Below are 18,268 nucleotides of genomic sequence, written 5' to 3' on the forward strand. Positions count from 1 at the left end.
CCTAAAAACTTGCCTGGTACTCTCCTACCTTCAATCATACCACTTCAGGGGTACTTGCTTCTGAGACAGTCTCACATTCTCCTTCATTGCTACCCAAGTTCAAAACGTTGTAAATTTCCCTGATTTCTCCATTAGAATTATTATGCTTTATTTAACACTGGTAAAATGGAGACCTCTTTTACATCTTGCAAAATGAAGAGAAAGAGGAATTTCCTTTTTTTCTTAAAAAAAAAAGAAAGGATCCAGTTCAAAGGGTAGTGGAGACTAGACACGATTATGGCCTTTGTAGCCCCAGTGCCTAGCACAGAGCCTGGTACACAGTAAGCACTTAATAAATGCAAACGAAAGAAATTAATGAGTCTTGCTTCTAATAGGTTTTCCTGCATTTCCTGTCCTTGGATTGGCCTACAGCAGAGTTTCTCGACTTTGCCGCAGTTGGCATTTCGGGCTGGGTAATTCTCTGCTGTGGGGCTGTCCTGGGCATCGCAGGATGTTTATAGCAGCATTCCTGGTCTCTGCGTACTAGATGCCGTAGCAAACAACCCCTTGCCAGTGGTGACAATCGAAAATACCTCCAGACGTTGCCAGATGACCCCTGGGGAGCAAAACTGGCTTTAGTTGGAAACCACTGGTCTATAAACTCCCCTTTGCTTTATATAAATCAATGAAGATTTTTAAAAAACAAAGCACAACACATCCTCTACTTCTAAACTTCCTCTCCCAGAAAATGACATTTCTTTTTTCTTTTTCCCCCTTTCTACTCAAGGCTGAACATTTAGAAACTGCGTATGACTCCACATTCGTGTCTCTGGGGGGGAGCTGCGGGGACAGATCCCTGGAAGGCCACTAGAGATGCCACTTTTTCTGGTCCCTCTTGATCTTGTAATGGAAGCTGAACCTTAAAAACGACTGCAGTGAATCCAGGAGGAAGAGCACTGGACTTGGGCCAACACCAAAGGCCTCTGAGTTAGAGCTCCCTAAGCCTGACTTTTGGAGACTGTCCAGGCTGGACCAGTCCTGGAGGCTGGGTGTTGAGATTTGTTCCTGCATCGCAAATGGCCAACTCAGCTTTGCAGGTGTGGGCTCACTGCCCGTGTCCTCTGAGGGCATGCTACAACTGATCGGCCTGAGTTCCTCCTTCCTGGGTTGGGATTTTCACCTTGAAATTCTGGCAGAGCATCAGAGGGATGGGCACCTTGGCAGAAGAAAGAACGCACGTATCGACCACATAACAAGTACAACCTGCTCAGACACTGGCTTCTCTTCGTCTTTGCTGCTTGGGTGGTGCTGATGTGACTTGATGCAAAGAGCTTCATGATTCTAATGGGGGCAGGGCCTTGGTGGGGCCCTGTGGAGGTGCACCTGGAGGTGCTCTCTGGGCCCGAGAAATCACACTGTTTTCTTTTTTTTTAAACAATACAGTGCTGCCCTGTGGAGTCCTGCCACAGATAGGAGAGAAAAACTTGAGATTAAGAGGTTCTTGGGAGCTGCAGCTTAGGCCCCTGATGTGGCTGGGAAACAACGGCACCACAAAATGAGAATAAAGAGAGCGCTGGGCTGAGCTACCGGCCGATGCTGAGTCTCCGGAGTCCTTCTGAAACTCTGCTTAGTGGGGGCCCTTGTGCCACCAGGCAGAGGGCACCCAGCGGAAAACTTCCAGCTCTGGTCACCTTAGTGAGAGAGGCATTCTTGCCTCATGTGGCTCGGAGGTTTCCAGGGACAAATGGAAAAAGAAAAGAAATTACTTCAATCCCCTGCTTCGGCCTGGATGGAGGGTGTGTGTGTGTGTGTGTGTGTGTGTGTGTGTGTGTGTGTGTGTGTGTGTGTGTGTGTGTGTGTGTGTGTGTGTGTGTGTGTGTGTGTGTGTGTGTGTGTGTGTGTGTGTGTGTGTGTGTGTGTGTGTGATGGGAGCTGACTGGTGACCCAGATAACCCTGGTCTGCATGCATAAGCCTCAAAGTCTCAGAATAGACTGAGCCCACCAGCATTTCAGCTTTCTCTGCAGAAAATGCGTTCCTATTTACGACGCTGACATAGTCAACTTACAAAGATGGACTGGAAGAAAAAGCTCGTAAAGCTGTAGGCCTCAGATTAAAGGAAAAAAAAAAAATATATATATATATAAGGAACTCTGATTCACTACTGTTAGCTTAATGGCCACAAATGCATTTTCATTGATAGCGCTCGCTCCGAAATTGTCACTGCTAGAAGGAAAAAATAAAGCCCGTGGCTTTCACTCATTCATTCAACAACCGTTTTGTGAGTGGCTGCTATGTGCTGGTTCTGTCCTAGCTGCTGGGGAATGGTGATGAAGACGACAACCCTTGTCTTCGTGGAGCTCAGGGTATAACTGTGAGCTAGCACGAGCCAGCATGATCTAGAAGCCACAGACCAGAATCCTTGCTGCCAGTGGGTAGGGAGTGGGGTGCCCAGGAGAGTCCAAAGAGGAGAAGTCACATTTGAGCTGAACTCTAAAGAGTAATAACTAGAAGCTTCCAAATTGAGAGGAACAGAGGTGGGGAGGGCTGGAGGGGAGAAGGCAGAGGACCATGCTAAGGGGACCAGGCTTTTAAGCAGAAAATGACAAGGTCAGATTTCATTTTAGAAGGAAATTCTTGTGGCAGGGAGGAGGATGTTAATTATTTACAGTGTGCAGAGGAGAAATGTATTTGGAAGTGGTTTGCCTTCTGAATCGGTTGTTTGCCTTATTCTCTGTCCCTGGCTACTGACACACAACCTAAACAGCCTAGGACACTCACTTCTCTCCCTTCTGGTAGGCTCATACTGCAGTGTGGATTCTGGAAGTCCAATGATGGTGGGTTTAGGTCATAAGGGAGTCCCACGGAACATACTTTTCCTATTATTTTATTGCAGGCTCCCAAGTCTGCCTTTTCCTCTGTGGTCTAACTGCCAGGGCGAGTGAGAAAAAATTCTACCTGTAATGTAGGCTGGCGATCGTTTGGGAAGCAGGGCTTGACAGAGTGTGCAGGGCTGAGCCCTCTGGGGCCCCCTTCCTCCACATCCATTAAGTAAGACTCCAGGACAGGCAGGGGTGGCTCTGAGTGTGAGAGCTGAGTCCAGACCTCCATTCATCTCCAACGACCTTTACTTTCAGGGCAGGATTTCCCAGCCTTGGCATACTGACATTTGAGGGTCCATCACTCTTGTTGTGGCGGGCTGTCCTGTTCATTATAGGATGTGGTTAGTGGCTGGTAGCACTCCCAAGTTGTGACAACCAAAAATGTCTCCAAGGACTTCCCTGGTGGTCCAGTGGTAAAGAATCCACCTTACAATGCCGGGGTCGATCCCTGGTCAGGGAACTAAGATCCTACATGCCGCGGGGCAACTAAGCCCGAGCGCCACAACTCCTGAGCTCTACGCCTCAACTAGAGAGCCTGCATGCCACAAACTACAGAGCCCATGTGCTCTGGAACCCGTGCACCACAAGTACAGAGCCCTCACGCCCTGGAGCCTGTGCACCACAACTAGAGAGGAGCCCACACGCCACAACAAAAGATCCCGCGTGCCTCAATGAAGATCCCGCGTGCCACAACTAAGATCTGACACAGCCAAAAATAAATAAATAAATAAATAAAAATCTTAAAAAAAAATGTCTCCAGACATTGTAAGCATCCTTGTGGGGCAAGATCGCCCCCAGTGGAAAACCACTGCTCTTAGAGACAGTTTTCCATTCTCATCTTATTTGATCTCTCACCAGCATTAAGCATAACCAATCCCTCTCCTCTCTTGAAACTTGCATTCCTTGGTGCTCTCTCCTTGTTTTCCTTCTAATTCTCTGGCCAATTCTTTGTAGATCCCTGGGGCCTCCTCATCCTCTTCCTGATCTCCAAATATTGCTGTCCTAAATTTAATGCTCGGACCCGAACCCCTTTCCCATTATACTGTACGCTTGCTCACTCTCATCCATCCTCAGGACTTTAAATTCTTCTATTTCCCAAATACTCTCCAATTTGTCTCCAGCCCAGATCTCTCATTTAAGCTCCAGACCCACTTCTATTTGTTCTAGATGTCTCACTGTCATCACAAAATCCATCCATCTTTCTCCAAAATCCACTCCTCTTCTCACCCCCATCTATCTGTTGCCCAAGCTGTAAACCTTCAGGTCATCCTGACTCTTCCTCTTCTCTCACCTTCACACCCAGTCCACGACCAATCCCTGTCAAGTCTCTCTTTAAAATATACCTCCAAGCCATCTGCTCCCAGCCCTCCACTTCAAGTTGCCATATAACTTCAATAATCAACAAGGTAGACAACTCCGATGACCTCAGTGGTTTCCTGACTTCCACTCTGCTCCCGGCCGGTCCCGTCTCCATCCAGAGCAATCTTTTAAAAGCACAAATCGGATCATATGATGTCCCAGCTTTAATTTCTTCGAAGGCATCCTACTGCATGTAAATAAAATCTAAGCGTCTTAACATGATCCCACCCTCTTTTCCAACCTCCCTTTGTGCCATTCTTCCTTCTGTTTCTGCTGCTGCAACCACACTGGCCTTCTTTTGTTTCCTTATAGGTAACACCTTGGGACTCCCATGCATGCTGTCACCTCCCCCTGGAGCACTGTCCCCCAGCTCTTTTCATCCTGCGGGTCCCAGCAGGCCATTTCTCCCTGAGCATCATTCCTGATCCCATCCTCTTAAATTCAGTTTCCCTATCGTGGTCTCTCCCTGCAAGCTTCCTTATGGCACCTGTGACTTTTACTCCATATGTGCTCATGTAGTTATTTCTTTGTTGTTTGGCTCCCCTGCTAGACACCCTCAGTGTCTCTTCTGTTCATTGCCACGTCCCCATCTAAATATTGTCTGTGACACTCAGTGAGTACTCAGTACATATTTACTGGATGAATGACTATTCCCCTCTCATTTCCTTGGTCAAACTGCATCTAGAAAAGAATATTTTATGACCCAGGAAAATGAATGACTGTGAAACATGAAAAAATGGTCCTTGAACATCTGTGTCAATGAGAAAAAGCTTTCCAGTGGTGGTTCTTGGGAGCACAATGCACAGGGAGATGAGTCAGGTACACGATGACTAGAAATGAGACGTGTTGATTTTGTCATTAGTGTTCCATATCTGTCCTAAGACTTTCCTCCGAATCAGAAGGGAACTCCCTGAGTGCCAGGCAGGACCACACCAAAGCTATCTAAGAGGAAGAGCTGAAATCAGTTCAGAGTTTTCTGGCAACGCTGCCTTTCTAGAAGGCTTGAGCTACCAAAGAGGCCAGGACGTCCAGGTAGGACAGCAGCCCCCCAGGCCCAAGGAGCCACAGAAGCGACGGGGCAACAGCTTCACCCAATGCACTGCATGATGCTTTGCACATCACTGAAGCCCCATAAGTACTGGTGGCCTTGAGATGAAACCACAGAAGTACCTCCTCTAAGACAAGGGGAGGCCAAGCTTCTCCTCTTGAGCAGGTCCACAGTTATACAGAGAGCATTTCATTTTGTTCTTCTGAAAATTCACAAGTGTGGTTGGCTGCAGAGTGTAATGTAAATGGATGACGTTCAAAAGCTCATCCTTGAGTCCCACCAAGAGTAATTCACATCAGCCTCTCCCCGACTTTAAAGAGACAGCAGCTGCAGAGCCCATGCCTGCAATTAAGCAGCTAAGCATTTGCTAACATTGGGTTAGACTCTGATATCCAAACGAATCCCAAAAGGTGGAAGCAAAAAAAATCTGAACCACATTGGGAGCCCAGTGTGTGTCACGGTAGAATTCATTTTTACCGGGTTTATTTATTATGTCTTAAATCAGCCCTAACCAAGCTGAGGGAAGAGTTTCAAGGTCCATGTGTTACAGCTCAAGGACGAGACTGGGGCCCCAACTCCAAACATATTGTGATTGGCTGAATGTTGCTAAACAACAAAAATAGCCCAGCATCTGTTGTCATTGCAGGGCTGGGACGTTATTTCCAAGGGGGTCACCCAAGTTCCGTCAGCAGCCATTAATAAAATACTAACAGGATACAAATGGGGACTTGCACTAACAGTAAAATAGCAAGTTCGCACTGAGGCACACAATGGATTCTGGTAGGTGGGAGTCATACAGACACATATTCTCTTAAATTTATTCTTAGTCAAGATGAAAAAAAGAGAGGGCTGCATGAAGGCACTTCTGGTTTTGAGAGAAAGGTTCTGTGCAGAGATGAGCTGTCCAAGTTTCAATATGCACTCAGGGAGGATTGATGGAGCATTTTCTTTGTGTTAGACCCCAAAGGTACAAATAAAACACAGCTCCTGCAGAGCGGGGGAGACAGGCTGGGCCCAGGCCTGGCCAAACAGGAAGCCAGAGGTGGCTGCTGCATTTTATAGGCCAGTTATCGTTGGGTGGTTCAGCCTTGTGAGTATTTTGCTGCCCAGATTGATGGCAGAGCTGGGGAGATAGGAGACTACATTGAAATTGAGTGGCAGCCGGGGTTAACCACGGGCCCCAAGCAGTAGGGACTTCATTTTGAGACCCGCAGTAAAGAGTCCAGCAAGATGTGAAAGCAAATTGAATCAACACAAAGACAGATGGAAGTGTCCCAGGTCAGTGTGGACTTAATAAATGTTTGTTGAATGAATGATTGAATGACTCTCTTCCACATGTCACCCCATCTATTGCTCACCTCAGATTCTTTGTAGTAACGTTCTGGAATTTCATCGCAGGCAATATCGATAAAGCACACTTCTCTCTCCAGATCTTTGGCTTCATTGTCAAAAATCTGAAAGAGCACAGCAACAGTATCAAAGGTTAGTGACAGTGGGTGAGATCCTCAAGGTGCCTGCAAATTGGCCCAACGGTGCCTGAGGCGGAATAACTCCCCACAGAGCATCTTCACATGGCTCAGTGCCCCCGGGGAGAGCTCTACGCTGCTCCCGAATGTGCAAGAATCACAAAAAGGTTTTATTCATCGCTTACATTTTGTCACATCAGAGGCAGGTGTAGCATCAATCACCACTTGGTTAGGGGAAGAAGAAAAACAGGCTGCTTTTAGTAGTTCAAGAGTGAAGAAATAAATCTCTTCCAAAAAGGAAGTCTGCTGATTTTTGGTAGTTAATCTAAACAGGGGGAGGGAAGAGGCTAAAAAGGTTCTGGGTAGATAGGAGACAAAAAGCAGTAATACAGCCTGAGATTTAGAGAAGAAAAATGTGGGTTTTTTTTTTTCATTACAATGTTTACATATATTTAATATCAGAAATAACACACACTCATTGAAGAAAATACAGATAAACGAAAAAGAAGAAAATAAAGATTGTCCATAATCCCATTACCCACTGTCTTATTCTTGATCATTTAAGAGCATGATTTCCTTGGTACACACAGTGGTAAGAAGATGGAGCTTGAAAAAGTACTGAGATGGCTTCCTGCCAAGCTACGCTTGATTCCACTGGCCCAGAATGTCCAACACTTGCAAAGAAATATGTAAGACAGTGTTTCCCTGGTGGCGCAGTGGTTGAGAGTCTGCCTGCTGATGCAGGGGACGCGGGTTTGTGCCCCGGTCCGGGAAGATCCCACATGCTGCGGAGCGGCTGGGCCCGTGAGCCATGGCCGCTGAGCCTGCGCGTCCGGAGCCTGTGCTCTGCAATGGGAGAGGCCACAACAGTGAGAGGCCCGCGTACCGCAAAAAAAAAAAAAAAAAAAAAAAAAGAAATATGTCAGACAGCCACATATATAGATGTACACTCTAGTGGAAAGATTAAGTTCCTCTACTTTTTCCCATTGCCACTTTTTCTGATCTAAAGGGATACACTTCTGAAGGATAGTAAACAGATTAAGTCTGCAAATCACTTGATCCTTGGAGAAAGTCTTAACTGTAGCCCTACCTCTCTGTTTAGCTAATTCCTACAAGGGAATCATCCACTAACACTAGTTAAATCTGACTCTCTAGAAGAGAATGAAATATTTTGAAAGAACAGAGTGGTTGACGCCGAAGAACATTGTCTTGACACAAATTTGGAGCCTATTAATAACACACTCTCCCGCAGGAGAGCATCTGGAGGGCTCTTTACAAGTTGAAACTCCTAGTCCTTTCCAAATGCTTTCTGAATAATATCTGTGCTGATTATTATCTGCCCAGTCTGCTGTTTGCTCTGTCACCAATTTTCTTCTATAATGATTAGATACTGGACTCTTCAGATTTATTCAAGATTAACTCCCCAGTCTGACTTGAGGAGGCCACTGCATTTTCCATAAAGGCAGAGAAAGACTGGTTCCTGGATCAGCTCTGACTCCTTCCATGGCCAGTTGAAGTCAAGAGCTTGGGGACACTCTCAATGTGTTTGGGAGGGACAGGTTGATTGCTTTGAAATGGAATGGAGAGACGGAAGGAAAGTAAGTTCAAGGTTGAGTGGAGAAATAAGTTGTGAAATGAAACACTGGGTCTCAGGGTGTTTGTGTGTTTCTCTCTCTTCCCATGAATCTCTTTTAAAGTGTGTGCAAGAGAAGACATGTGCCTCATTAAGAAAACAAAACAGAAGGGAACACCCCAGAGGCAAATGAGCTGCTAGAGAGTAAATTACAAGAGAAGTTAGAGAGCTTTGACATTTATTGGTGGTAAAATTTATGGGACTGAAAGAAGGGAAAATGAACAGGGGTTAAGGGAGTTATTGACAGATTAGGTGGCTTTTCCTAATTTAATTCAAATACTTTTGGATCATCCATTATCACATTATTACATTATTGCCCTTCTGCTCCAAGTTCACCCTTAAGTCTCTGCTCTGAGATAACAGACTGGACCCTGTAAGAAGTTCTCCTTGACAGCGAGTAGGACACTAAGTCATTTATTAGGGGGACCCTGCAGGAAGAAGGGTGCTTCTCTTCCTGGTTTGAATCTTATTCCTGCTGCAGAATCTGTTGGGGTGGGGGTGGGGGGGAGGACGGGGGACATGCGGTGCTGCTCTGTCCCAGCTGCATGCCCGGAGTACACAGTTGCCTGGTGACCTCGGAGTCCTGGCCTTCAACATGGCCCTCCTGATTTAGGCACCATGTGTGCCAGGCCTCGCACTGCCAGTGGTGCCCTGACCCCTATACACCTGCCCACCAGTCTCATCTCACCTGAACCCAGAGGGCTGTTTTCTGCTGCCCAGCAACTGTGGACAAGCTCTGGTCCAGGAAACCCAGCAAACTTCTCTGCCATCCAGTGGGCTACAACCACAACTCCTGCAAGGAGGTCTGAACTCCAGCCATGGAGGTGGACCCCTTTCAAGTTTGTTCTTGCTTGCGTCTACTCCCTTAGCCTTTGACTTCTCTTTACATCTTTACGGTTACTCCAATCAAAGTTTAATAATTCCTTATATTACTTACATACTCTTCCTGTTCAAATTACTGTGTGGTTTATGCCTCCCAATTGGGCCCCAACTAATACCTCCACTGCATACAAAACGGCGCCCTTGGCTTTGGGGGCTGCAAAGATAAGAAGGGCTGAGTTCTCTTACCACCAAACCCACCACTTTGCACCAGAAAATATCTCAGATGTAATATGGCAGCCATGACACCATCGCAGATAGGCAGGAATGGTGACACAGATGAAGGCCCACGGAGGTTACACAGTTTGCCCAATGTCACAGAGCAAATCAGCCATGGAAAATCAAATCAAATCCATATCTCCTTCATGTACTCTCTCCATTATATTGCTTTACCTTTCTACTCTGAGTTTTGGGCCCCAAAGCCAATAATTTATGGCATACATTGTCACTGGATACACTGAAAAATGTAGACACACCACATAGAGAGTGGAGTGTTGGAGAGAAACTCAATCTAAAGCCAAAATTAACTGAAGTGTCTCAGAATTTGACATTGCTAGAAGAAACACTGTAAAAAAAAAGAAAGGCTGAGTTCCTGCCCTTAATGAGTTACCATCTAGTGGGAGAGAAAGACTGGGAAGCTACTCCCCAAAATACAAGATGGAAGAAAATATTTGCTACAAAAGAAAGAATATACTGTCAAGCTAGGGAGAGGAGTCATTTATGTTGACTCAACAACTACAAGGTCAGGATAGTATTATTATTTCCAGTTTTCAAATGAGAAAACCAAGGCTCAGAGAAGTAAAAGAGCTGCCTGCAGTCACACAGCCCGTCGGTAGAGAAGCTCTGATTCAGGGCAAGTCTCCAGGCTTCACAACCAGACTCCTCCAGGGATAAAAGGCTGCCTCTTGGCACCCAACCGAGAAGATAAATATCAATCAAGAGTACTTCCTATTTCTTTCCAGAAAGATGAAACTGGACTCTGATTCTCTTCCTGCTACCGAAAAATGTATGTCCTGAGTAGCTATTATTGGGAACTCCCCAACGACTTGGAGCTTTTCTGCTGAGGCTGCAGTAGAATCTACCTAGGTAGCTTTCAGTTCCAACTCTGGACTCCTTCTTCAATATGACACTTAATTCTTGCATCCAAGTCCATGAAATACCAAGCACCTTCACAGTCAACGTTTCAGGGTGAGGACCTGAAAAAAAAGCTACAAAAAAATCAGTTTGAGGACCTCAACATCTTCTTCAGGCTGGAGATGACAAAGAGTCTTAATTTCCAATAAATAATAAATCTCCCAATGATTAAGAGCCTTTAGGAGATGCTCGTAGGTGCTCAACACATGACTGCTGAATTACCGGAAGACATCAGCTTCTACTTTCCAAAGAAGAACCTATGGCACGAATATTGCTTACTGATTGATCTCAGATTCCTTTCATGAACCCAAGTTCTATTTCTTTGCTGGTAAGCACCCTAACTTTCTATAATCCCCAATATAGGGCTCAACATAGAGTGGAAACCTCGTAGTATTGGCTGATGGATCCCACAATGGGAATCAGGACAGCTGAGTTTGAATTCAGTTATCACCTCTGTGTAACCTTGGGCAGGACCCAGCACCTCTTTTGGGTCTCCATATCCTTATCTGCAGAATAAAAGGCGTCATCTAGATGGATGGGTAGCAGGGAGCTGTGAAATATCCTGGAATTGTACCCAACGTTTGAGGAGATGCTTTCTTTCCGGAGAGAGGGTTTGACCACTTTCATCTGATTATCAGGGAGATCTATGGCCCCAGTGTGGCTGAGATCAAGTGACCCACATGACCACTAGAATTCTTTCCAGTTAAAATGTCGGTGATGGTGAGTGACTTGCGGGTCATGTTAGGCTCCTACATCCTGTTCTTTGCCCCTTCACCCACATGCAGCTGACGTGGGTGGTGCACAGAGGGGCTGCAGCAGGGAAACAGGAAGTGGCAGTGGTCACGACGTAGCGTAATCAGAGGCCACAGCGGGGGTAAAACAGCCTCATCTTCATCCTTAGTTTAGGGCATGATCCAGAATTAAGCCAACACTATTACAAACAGAGGATTAGCCAGGCCCCAAAGGAAAACAGCAAGATTAACTATTCATTGGGGCTTCCCCAGTGGCAGCGGCAGCGGCAGCGGCTGCCGGAACTCTGGTCCAACCACCAGCTCTTTGAGGTGGAATGAGATCTGCTGAGATAGTTTAGGATGAGACACATCTTAATGTTGATACATTAAGCCAAAGCTCCACCAGGATCTCACCTGACACAGGTGCTGTGTACCTTCATGCTCTTGGGAGCTTCTTGGGCGGCATTTGTCCCTTTTTGAGATGGGAGTTGGGTTTGGGAGTCAAATATGGTACTTCCCCTATATCCCTTATAATAATGTTCCCATCTGTGGTTATTTATCAGAGACATACCCACCCACGAATCATCTGTAATGGATTTCAGTGCCAATCTGGTTGACTCTTCTGAACTCTACCCCCCAACTACACAATGAACACTCAATAAACAAACTCCTTTTAATATGAACTAAGCAATATTATAATGAGAAGGCAAATCTCCTGAGTAAAAACTATCTTAAAGATTCCAAAATGAAAAGGGAGTAATTTTCCCTTTTTTGTAAAGCACTATGAACATTAAGTATCAAGCATCTTTAAAATCTCCATATACTTTGATCTGGTAAATTTAAGCTTTGAGAATTCATCTTAAGAATATTAAATAAACAAAAAGCTTTATGTACAAAGATTTTCACTGTAACATTAATGTAACAGCAAGAAAAAACAGAGAGAGAGGGGGAAAAAAAAAAAAGCAAACAGTCAAAATATCCCAGTATGGGAGAATGGCCAAGGAAATTATGATAAATCCATTCGATGAACTATTATGTAGCCATTAATAACTCCATTCTTAAAAAAGATTTTCCCAGGAGGGTAAACATGGGCGTGGGTAGGATGGAGAAGGGGACATGCCCCATATTTAATACAGACAGATGCTGAGTCATGTGGTTGTAACTCAGAAGGGAAAGGTACATTGATAAATATGGAATGTGTTTTAATGACGCACTAGATTTCTTCCTTGAACAGGGGTGCCTTTCTAGATTTTATTTAATCTCTCGTTTTGCTTTTAGACGTTTCTGGATTTTGTGATAGCCCAGCCAGGGAGAGCACTGTGTACAGCAGCTTTTCAGAAATCCACAATCCTGGGAATCATGGCTTCTGCAACCCCTTTCTCTATAACAGTAAGTTTGTGGTTTAAGATCCAAGTTTAGATGGGAACTGTCTGTACTTTCTGCGCGATTTTTCCATAAACTCAAAACTGCTCTAAAAAATAAACTCTATTATTAAAAAAAAAAAATGGGGGGGGGGAGGAAGATCCAAGCTTAGTAGCTGTGTGGATTTTATCTTCCTGCCATCTGTCCAAACTACCAAGGATGCAAGGTAGAGGTGGCTGATTAGTAGGGATTTTGAGAAAAGTCTATTAGTCGTCTCATTTTATGCTTCACATATGATTAAGGGGACAAAGAATCCCAGCTAAGCTGCCGTTCTGCTCTAACTTTTTTTCACTGTACTTGGGACGTTTCAGGGGGAGGCAACTGACTAACAAAGAATAGGTTCAGCAAGAAGGAACACTGGAAGCAGAATTATTGTTTTAACAATGCTTTCATTTCAGCGCTCTGGATTTGCAAGGTGGACAACTGATTTGGTGCAGGGCAGGGGATACGGGTCCCTGGTTCATACATTCAGCATATGGGGCTAGAGTCGGTTCATGGTTCTATTGATTATTCTCTAACAGTACCATACCTGGTAGGAGAGCCTGAAAAGCACTTATGGCTGGGAAAAAAAATAGTCCAAGTTATTGACAAAGACAACCATCATTTAATTACCCCATCTCTACTGGTATTCCCACCGAGAACATTTTCACGCCTACACAATACAATCGTGACTGTTTCACAAATATGTAAGCTATATGATCCAATCCAAGAATATGCGACTTGTCTTCTCCATCGCCATTATGATAGAGATAAAAAAGGATGGTCTTCTTTGGTCTCTTGAAAAACATTTCTGCTTCTTTCCCACCCCCATCCGCAGAATAGAGTTGGGTAACTTATTTGTTCTGAAGGTGGACCTACTCAACGACAGTGCTCTGAAGAGAAGACACTAGGCTTACAGCAATCAATAAATCAGCAAATACTTATTAAGCATCTGCTATGTGGTCAACACTGTGCCTCTTAAAATGTGTGAGATAAGCTCCATTTTCAAGGGGCCTTAGGATTTTGTAGAAGACTTGATTCAATGCAAGATTTAATTAACAGCACCATATAAGATATAATCTGTTACTAAAGTAATAAGTACTAGGGCTTCCCTGGTGGCGCAGTGGTTGAGAGTCCGCCTGCCAATGCAGGGGATACGGGTTCGTGCCCCCGTCCGGGAAGATCCCACATGCCGCGGAGCGGCTGGGCCCCTGAGCCATGGTTGCTGAGCCTGCGCGTCCGGAGCCTGTGCTCCGCAACAGGAGAGGCCACAACAGTGAGAGGCCCGCGTACCACAAAAAATAATAATAATAATAATAAAAATAAAAAATAAAATAAAGTAATAAGTACTAAAAGGGATGTATCAGACAAGAAGTACTCCAGTCCAAATTCAGCAAGGAGGAATTACATATATATATATATTCTTTTTCAGATTCTTTTCTATTATAGGTTATTATAAGATAGTGAATACAGTTCCCTGTGCTATATAGTAGGTCCTTGTTGATTATTTTATATATAGTAGTACGTGTATGTTAATCCCAAACTTCTAATTTATCCCTCTCTCCCCTTCCCCTTTGGTAACCATATGTTTGTTTTCTATGAGGAGAGACAAAAGTTTAGAAGTTAACTTTAGGGGCTTCCCTGGTGGTGCACTGGTTAAGAATCCACCTGCCAATGCAGGGGACACGGGTTCAAGCCCTGGTCTGGGAAGATCTCACATGCCACGGAGCAACTAAGCCCGTGCGCCACAACTACTGAGCCTGCACTCTGGAGCCCGCAAGCTACAACTGCTGAGCCTGCGTGCCTAGAGCCCGTGCTCCGCAACAAGAGAAGCCATCACAATGTGAAGCCCGCGCACCGCAATGAAAAGAAGCCCCCTGCTCACTGCAACTAGAGAAAGCTGCGTGCAGCAACGAAGACCCAACGCAGACAAAAAAATAAGTTAAAAAAAAATTAACTTTACACGAAAGCTAGTGCCATCTCGTCATTCACAAAAAATAAAATAACTCAGCACCTTTAGAAAGGTGTTGATCCTTGTTTTTTATTTTGGACTCCCTGCCCCTGAAACAATCTTTTTTAAAATTGATTTTGGGGGGAGTATACAGTTCTATGAATTTTAACACATGTATAGATTCTTGCAACCACAACTACAATTAAGATTCAGAACAGTTTCACCACCCCAAGAAACTAATTTATCATCACAATTTCCCCACACCCCAACCCCTGGCAACCACTCATGCGTCCTCCATTCCTACAGTTTTCGTCTTTTCAAGAACGTCTTACAAATGGAATCATACAGATTTTAACACTTTGAGACTGGCTCTTTTCACTCAGGACCACGCCTTTGAGATTTATCCTGTGGTTGTGCAAATCGAAGCTCATTCCTTTTGCTTACTAAGTAGTATTCCGTTGTATGAATGTACAGCAATTTGTTTATTCCCCCATTAAAGTCTAGGGCAATTACGAAGAGAGCTGCTAAAAGCATTTGTGTGTACACAAATTTTCACTTCTTTAGGGTTCATACCCAGGAGTGGGATGGCTGAGTTATAGGGTATTATGTTGATTCTTCTTTATGAGAAGAGAAATCAATACTCCCATAGTGAATTGACTAGTGCCTCCCCCAAATTCATGCCCACCGGGAACCTCAGAATATGACCTTATTTGGAAATAGGGCCTTTGCATATATAATTAGTTAAGGATTGCTATGGACTGAATGTTTGTATCCCCTGCCCCTGGCCCCCAAATTCGTATGTTGAAAACAAATGCCCAGTGCAACAGTATTAGGAGATGGGGCCTTTGGAAGGTGATTAGGTCATGAGGGTGGAGCCCCCAAGAGTGGGATTAGTACCCTATAAAAAAGACCCCCCCCAAAAAAAGACCCCATAGAGCTCCCTAGACCCTTCTACCATGTGAGGACACAGGGAGAAGTTGGCAGTCTGCAACTCAGAACCCAACCATGCCAGCACCTTGAAGTCAGCCTGTCTTCACCAAGTGTCACGAACAACTTTTTCTTTAACATCAGCCAGTGTTGGAGATTTGTCCTTTTCCTTTCTCCACCCACCTTAAAGCTTGCAGAAAATTCAAAAACAGGCAGGAACCTGATGGTAACAGTAGAGACAGAAGGACAGGAATAATGCAGGGCACTGCTCATCAGTGAAGTTTAAAATAAAAAGCTGCTGATAAACATACCTGGGGCTGAGAACACAGAGAGATATAAGAGGAAAGGATGCCTGGGGAAGGGGCAGGGAGGAGACCTAAGGGTCAAAGGGCATACATAACACAGTAGATATGAATTCACAGTGTGCTCCCTGTGAGGGAAAGAATACTTCTTTCAATTCCCGGATTTGTGTCTAGAAAGAGCGCTGGCAAAAACAGTGGAGGGTTGACAACCATTTCGTGCTGTGACCTGAAGTCCCATGCAGGAAAACAAAGATGAACCCTGATTCATTTGGGTAATCAAAGTGACATGGTGACTGAGGAGAAAAAGATTCGGACTGGCAAAACAGTGTTCTTGTAAGGTGCTCTGATCATGGTAACTAATTAAGAAAGGAACAGAAAAGTACATTAAAACAACCCAGTAGGGTCACAAATGCTATGACTCAATTCATTTACTGAAAAGGCTTTCATGGCACAAAAATGCTTCTAAGTTACGGTTCCCAGGGCAGCTGTAACAAGGCTCTTTTCATAAGCTTGATCTGATTTCAGCACAGAACAGCCTCGATTCAAATTCTTCCTGTGGCCGCAGCCCCCTTTGGACCCATGGGCTGTGTCATGAGATCAAGCCAACATGTCACATGGGTACATGTGGGTACTGGCTCCTTACACCCAAGAATGTGTATAGTTTCCCTGCAGTATGATCAATAATGCTTCCTAAAGTAAGTCTCAGAAGCCGAGCTTAAAATAGTTTCAATTTCTCCTTGTTCCTTCTGATTTCAATTCACAAGGTGGCCTCTGGGAACTAGAACTGCTGGTTTTCCTGCAAGTTGACGAATGGCTATTTCACCTGGAAATGCTCACGGGCTTGCGACGGGCCAGCCCTCAATAGCCTCAGTGTGTGAGGTTTGCTACGTCAAGGCGACGTTGATTCTGTCCTTCTCGAAAACTTCTTTGAGTCCAAACAATGAATCCTTTGCACAAGAAGTAATGTGCCTGACACCTGTCCTTTTCTTTTCCCTGAGAAGCTACTGACTCAGCCTTAAGGGAAGGGACTAAAATGCTGACGTAGGTGGCTTGCTGAGGCCTGTGCCTGGTGGGGCGGCCACACTGGGAAGTCAAAAAACAACGCGGAGAGTCCTGGAAGAAGGCTGCCAGTAGCCTTACTCTCAGAGGCCACAGAGGTTCCTCCTCTGGTTCACCAAACAAGCGGCCTGAGGTGCTTTAGGGCCTTGTGTCTCCTTCTAGCTCATTCCTGGCGTGCCTCTCTGGGCAACACAATGGAATGGACACCGGCCCAAACCCACTTAGGATTCGTGATAGATTGCATCTACTGTCAGAAAAAACAAAATCAAGGAACAAATGGTTACATTTTCCTGGTAGGTTGTGTTTTGTTTGGTTTTTCCTTTTGTGTGGACTGGTTCTAAATACCTCCCAAGGCAAAGTCGGGGAACTAGGCAAGGCTTCTGGCTGAGCTCCATAGACCTGCCCCAGGCAGCCGACCGGAAGGCTCCAGAAGGAGCTCTCCAGGCGTGGGTAAGACAGACATGGGCCAGGAGATGGGAGGGGGCTGCTTCCTGAGTGCTACCCAAGGTCATGGTGTAATTAGGCCCCCGTTTCTGTTTACTTCTTTATTATGTAAAACAGAGTCAGAAAATTGTAGAGAGAGGAAATATAGTGCAGTGGTGATGAGCCCAGACTGCAGAGTCAGCAGACCTGGGCTCTGCTGCTCGGCTGGGTGACCTGGGGTTGCTACTGAGGACAAGTAGACCTCACTTTTCCTCATCTGTAAAGAGCAGTATTAGTTCCTCCCTCATCCGGTAGCAGCGAGGACACGATGACATAAAGCAGTGATGACAAATGGAAATGAAAATGGAGTAATCACAGTTCAGGCGCACAAAAATGAGTCGGGTGGCCATTGAGAATCTGGTCTCAGACACGTCTCTGCACCCTGAAAACTTGAACTTTCTTTGAACTGTACCTGACCCAAGGACACCTCCAGCCATATTCAAAACACCACCTGCCAGCTGCAACCTTATGGTCTCAAGGTCTCCCTTTGTCCCCATGCAACCATTTCAGACCCCAACCAATCCTTACTTAACAAACACCCTTAGTCCTTGCCAGCTCCAATTATAATTCTTGAGGAACAATTCATGTAGCTGACCGTAACCTTGTGTCTTTTTGCCTTCATAAGCCTCCCCCATTTTGTAGTCCAGTGGAACACAATTCAAATGCTTCTTTGAATCTGTGCCTCCCAGGCCACAGTGTTAACAAATATCCAATAAACACCTTTTTATTTCACCTAGGTCTCTGTTTCTGGAATTTTGGTTAATGGAAGGTAAAGCCCACTTCATTTGGACCTGGTTAAAAACTTATGGTTACCAAAGGGAAAACGTTGGGGGGAGGGATAAATCAGGAGCTTGGGATGAACATACACACACTACTATATATGATATTGGTAACCAACAAGGACCTACTGTACAGCACAGGGAACTCTACTCAATATTCTGGGATAACCTATATCAGAAAAGAATCTTAAAAAGAATGGATATATTTATATGTATAACTGAATCACTTTGCTGTACACCTGAAACTAACACAACAT

At 45.0% G+C, this 18,268-nt stretch overlaps 1 protein-coding gene across 5 annotated transcripts in view; it reads right to left on the reverse strand.

The window, feature by feature from the left end:
- Nucleotides 1-18,268, reverse strand: part of PITPNC1 (phosphatidylinositol transfer protein cytoplasmic 1) — a 265,455-nt gene that overhangs the window by 38,277 nt on the left and 208,910 nt on the right. For all 5 annotated transcript variants that reach the window (XM_067715275.1, XM_067715276.1, XM_067715273.1 and 2 more), the window contains one exon: nt 6,625-6,720. In XM_067715275.1, the coding sequence (XP_067571376.1) occupies nt 6,625-6,720 (96 nt within the window). The remainder of the gene's footprint in view (nt 1-6,624; nt 6,721-18,268) is intronic.

The sequence above is a fragment of the Pseudorca crassidens genome, chromosome 19 (assembly GCF_039906515.1).
Source record: "Pseudorca crassidens isolate mPseCra1 chromosome 19, mPseCra1.hap1, whole genome shotgun sequence".
NCBI classification, from domain to species: Eukaryota; Metazoa; Chordata; class Mammalia; order Artiodactyla; family Delphinidae; genus Pseudorca; species Pseudorca crassidens.